Source organism: Suricata suricatta, chromosome 11, assembly GCF_006229205.1.
Source record: "Suricata suricatta isolate VVHF042 chromosome 11, meerkat_22Aug2017_6uvM2_HiC, whole genome shotgun sequence".
In the NCBI taxonomy this organism is placed as follows: Eukaryota; Metazoa; Chordata; class Mammalia; order Carnivora; family Herpestidae; genus Suricata; species Suricata suricatta.
In genome coordinates, this window is record NC_043710.1 from 52,380,895 (window position 1) to 52,385,658 (window position 4,764).

The following is a 4,764-nucleotide window of genomic DNA, read 5'->3' on the forward strand; positions in this document are numbered from 1 at the left end:
CAGAATAGTGGTGTATCTCAGGGGAGAGCAGATGGCCACGTAGCGGTCAAATGCCATGGCCAGGAGTATAGCCGAGTCCAGCACAAAGCTGTAGTGCAGAAAGAATAACTGGGCCAGACAACCAGGAAAACTGATTTTCTGGGGGCCAAGCCAGAAGATGGTAAGGCTTTTGGGGACACAGGTGGTAGATAGTATCAGGTCTGTCACGGCCAGCATGGAAAGGAAAAAGAACATGGGTGCATGAAGGCTATGCTCCACAGTGATGAGGTAGAGAAGGATACTGTTGCCCACAATAGCCATGAGATAGATCAAGCAGAAGGGGAAGCTGATCCAGACGTGGTACTGCTCGAGGCCGGGGATGCCCAAAAGGGTGAAGTCACCTGTGTTGTCGCTACTCAGGTTGTACATGGCCGATGTGGTCCAATGAATAGATTCTGTATCTTCAAAACAAATTGTGTGTAATGAATCTGAGAAAAGTTATGATAATTCTTCCTCCACTCTCTCCTTCAGACCAGCTCTTCTCCTTCTTACCTGACAAGAACCTTCCATGCTGGTAACACCAATGCTCATATCCTCAAGAAAGATGCCTAGACATGATATTCCTCATACAAATCATTCAGTCAGTGTGGAATCTTCTCTAAACTGCACAAAATGCTATTCCCACTTTAATAACTGAGTGTTGCTGGTCAATGTAATTTCTTGCTGTAGATGTCAGTATAGAGAAACACTATCTAACCACATGCAGAGAAATAAAGAATCTAAGAAAAGTGGGGCACAATGGAAAAATAAGGAGATAATTGAAAAATGCAGGCTTCTATTAGAGGCTCGGCTTTACATGGTATTATCTCATTTAGAACAATGTCCTGAGGTATGTATTTTTATTCCCCTCATCTCAGGATGAACCCACCGCAAACTAAGACCCATCTCCCTCCATCTGCTGCCTCCATCCTGTGGGTTCTAAGCCAGAGCCTGTGTCCTCACTCATCCTTGATGCGTTGACTGAGTTGACCCTTCTCAAAGATCCTACCTGTCCTCAGAGTGGTCACATACTTGTCCTGCACTAGGGGCTTGAGCAACAAATGTTCGGTACTGCAAAAAGCAGAACAAGAACATATTAAATGCAGCCAGAAACAGTAAGACAAAAAGAAGGCACAACATGAGAGTTCCAGAACTGAACACCAGCAACATGCATTCAGTACTGGCTTTGTAATAGGATTTGGGCCGAATTGATTGATCACTTTGAACCTCCATTTATTCAGAATTTGAGATCCCCATCCTGATTGTGAGGAGGGAGGAGTGAGAGGGAAAGCTGAAATGACATTTTATTTTTCTTGTTCCCAAGTATTCTCACACCAGCATAGTAGTTTAGATCTAGAGCCTGCTCTGAGGCTACATTATCTAGGTTCAAACTCTCATTCTTCCAATAAGAGCTGTGTGACATTGGACAAGATACTCAACTTCTCTACTCTTCTCAACTTTATCACTTTTACCTAAATTAGAGATAAAAATAAATGTGGCAATTTTACAGAAATCTTTTAAGGATAAATAAAATAACATGTAAAGCAATTCTAGGACTTCTGGGAAGGAGGCAGAGTAAGAGGATCCTGAGCTCACGTTGTCCCATGGACATGCCACATCACACTCTCATCAGTGGTACCACCCCATAAAATGACCCGAAGACCAGCAGAACAGGGTCTGTGCAGATAATCGTAGAGAAGAGACCATATCAAAAAGAGTTTTTGATTTAAAGCAAAAAAAAAGCAATAAAATTTTTAAAAAATGAATGAAACAATCTGCCTGAAACACAGTGAATCCCCAACGCATGTTAGACAGAATTGTAATTATTTATTACTTTTAGCACTTGTATTATTCCTTGAACCCATTCCTATTGAGTTTCTTTCCACTGCAGTACAAGTTTCAATTTCATACCTGATCAACCATACATTAATATATGTTAAAAAAAATACCAAAAAGATGAAATGGGAACTAAACTAAAGAGTATTGAAACCATGGGAGTCCTAAACTTGAAAAAAACTATGGCTCAAAAGCAGGCTAAGAGTATAAGATTAGAACTGTTCAGAATGAGAACTTCCCTTGCCAGTGGAGCCAAGGTAAGGGAGTTGAATACAAGACTGCTTCCATATAAAATAGAGAATGTGGTGATGCTGTCCTCTAATCCCTACTCCTGGTCCCCAGCCTATACTTTCCACATTTTTTTAACCCAGGAAGGGTGAGAAGGGGGTGGTGATACCTCACCCTCAGTTCTCAGACTTAACAACCATGACGGCCTCTGCCACACACTCTCCTTTGCACCCCAAAGTTGTTCCCTGAACAACTTGTTTCCATCAGGACAGAGAGGCTTCTGAGACCATCCCATGGGGGTTGGCATTTTAGCAGGTCCTTTGTGCTTGGCTCACTATGAGCTAAATCTGGGCAGGGCACAGGAAGGAGACTTTTCAGGAACCTGTCTAGGGTGTGCCTGGTCTTGGCTGATGAAGTCCTGCTGCTGAGGGCTCAGGAGCTCTCACCTCTCTGCAGGGAGGTGGGACTAGAGATGAGGAAGGGCATCCAGGCTCCACATACCCAGTGCTGCTCCAGTCCTGCTGCTCCAGCTGGTCCATTCAGGAGCTGGTGAGCTGGTGACCTGGGAGACTCTGCAGGTGCAGCTGGGGGAAGCTGGGGGAGAGCAGGGATAGGTGGGAAGTACTTATGGGTCTCTTCTCGGAGTCCTCAGGGGGGCATGGACTGGTGGGAGATTGAGAACCTGCTAGTCACAGCACTGCACTGTTAATGAGGAATTAGCAGCAGTTTGCAGTCCTGTCTGTTGACATTTATGGGCCCGGCGTTCCATGCCTGATGCACTCGGGACCTAGGAGAGGAAGAGACCGAGCCGGAAGGTCTCTGCAGAACCACTAGACAGAGCATAGCAAACTCAGATGGAGATGTTCCCCACCATACACAAATAACACACCCAAGTGCCACCTAGACATGGACAGTCATCGTTACTTGGTATCGTTTCTGCCTCCAGCCCTATAAACAGACAGGGTAGTGTGATGGGCAGAGTCTGGGTTGTTTCAACACTTCTTGACAAACCCAACTAACTCTGAACTGTTATAAAACTATGAGTTATACAATATCAACAATAAACAAAATTTAGGTTTTATGTTTGGTGTAGAAGTATGTTCTGACTGAATAGTGATAGAAACAGTTAAACACTGCAATAGCTAATAAGATTATGGAGCTTACATCAGAGCATAAATGAAAACACTTGGTATAAAACATAAGTGAGCTAAACTGAAAAATGTGGTGAATGCTATAGCAAGAATTGGGAATTGCATGAAAGTTGACATGCTAACTTCAAGATGATTCTGTTCATTGTGTGATTTCCTGGGAGCTGATTAAAAAAAAGAAGCTGCTTGATAAAGAGTAATGGTTTTTTGGGGTAGAACTTCTACTGAGATGTTTGAACTATGGAATGAACTTTTAGGTTCGTGCAAAATAAGAAACATTTTTGGTCCCACCTCTTAAGGATATGAATAGAGCAGCCAGATTTTCTTATTTGACGATCTTCGGTATTCTTAATATGCTTATGCCACATGTTTTTAGTTTCATGTCACAGGTTTTTCACTAGCAGATGAGTTGTAGAGGTAAATATAAAAGAAGTATGGAGCATCTAGTTTCTACAGAATGTTATGACATATTTCATAAAATAACTATTATCTTCAATATAATCAGTAAAGGACTATATATTATGCATCTGAAAATATTAATCACTTACCTGCATACAAATTTAATAGAATATGCTGAATTTTATTTTCCATTAAACAATATCTATATCAAGAAAATTCAAGAATCCTGACTCCATTTCTTGAAGGATCATTTGAATTTCATGTAAATATCTAGGATAAATTGGGAAAGTGGCTACTAAAGAAGGTAAATAATGAAAATACAACATTGCTTGCCTAATTCTACATGAATGAAATAAATGTACTTAATATAATGAAATGATGTCCTTAGATGCTGGCCCTTAATTTCATGTCTTGTATCATTGTTAAAAGACCTCTCATATCTTCTATCACTATGAAAAAACCTTCTCCAGACATATTTCCCTATTACTGATGGTAGAAAAGCAAAACCTAAGCAAACAATATACGCACAAAAAATGGCTTTATCATAAATTGGTGACTACAAGTACCACTGACATCAAGCCAAACTGTATTAGATAAATTAGCAAGAAAGATATACACCGATTTGATACATTAAAATTTTTAAATATGATATGCACGGCTTGGTATTGTTTCAAAAGGTTTATGTAGGCTTTTAATACAAGGTTTTCACTATTCGACTCATACCTTTTCCTTTAACTGTCATTGCAGAATGTCAAAATTTCATGATGTTATATAAATTCTCTACAGTAAACACCAATATGCACACTTTTAAGAAACACAGTGTACATTTCTGCAAGCCTTTCATTTATTTCCTCTATTTATTCCAGAAATATTTATTGTAGTATATTTTATAACCTTCAATAAGGTGTGTTCTATGGTTATTTAAATTTTTATATTTCTAGGAATTTATTTTATTCCTCAAAAGCCTTAATCTATAGTTGTTGGAAATTTTTTAAACAGTGGGTCTTTCTTAATGATAGTGTGAGAAGAGCTCTTCTAGAGGCCTCTTTCTATATGTCCACATACAAGTAAGTCCACCTTAATGATTCAATGGTTGTTTTCTTCAACAAAGAATGAGCCAAGGTGGTTGGTGGAT

General features: G+C 39.9%; 1 protein-coding gene across 1 annotated transcript in view; it reads right to left on the reverse strand.

The window, feature by feature from the left end:
- Nucleotides 1-408, reverse strand: part of LOC115307026 (olfactory receptor 52H1-like) — a 1,032-nt gene extending 624 nt beyond the window's left edge. Inside the window, exon 1 of the mRNA XM_029957648.1 lies at nucleotides 2-408. Within this exon, the coding sequence (XP_029813508.1) occupies nucleotides 2-408 (407 nt within the window). The remainder of the gene's footprint in view (nucleotide 1) is intronic.
- Nucleotides 409-4,764: the final 4,356 nt, after the last annotated feature.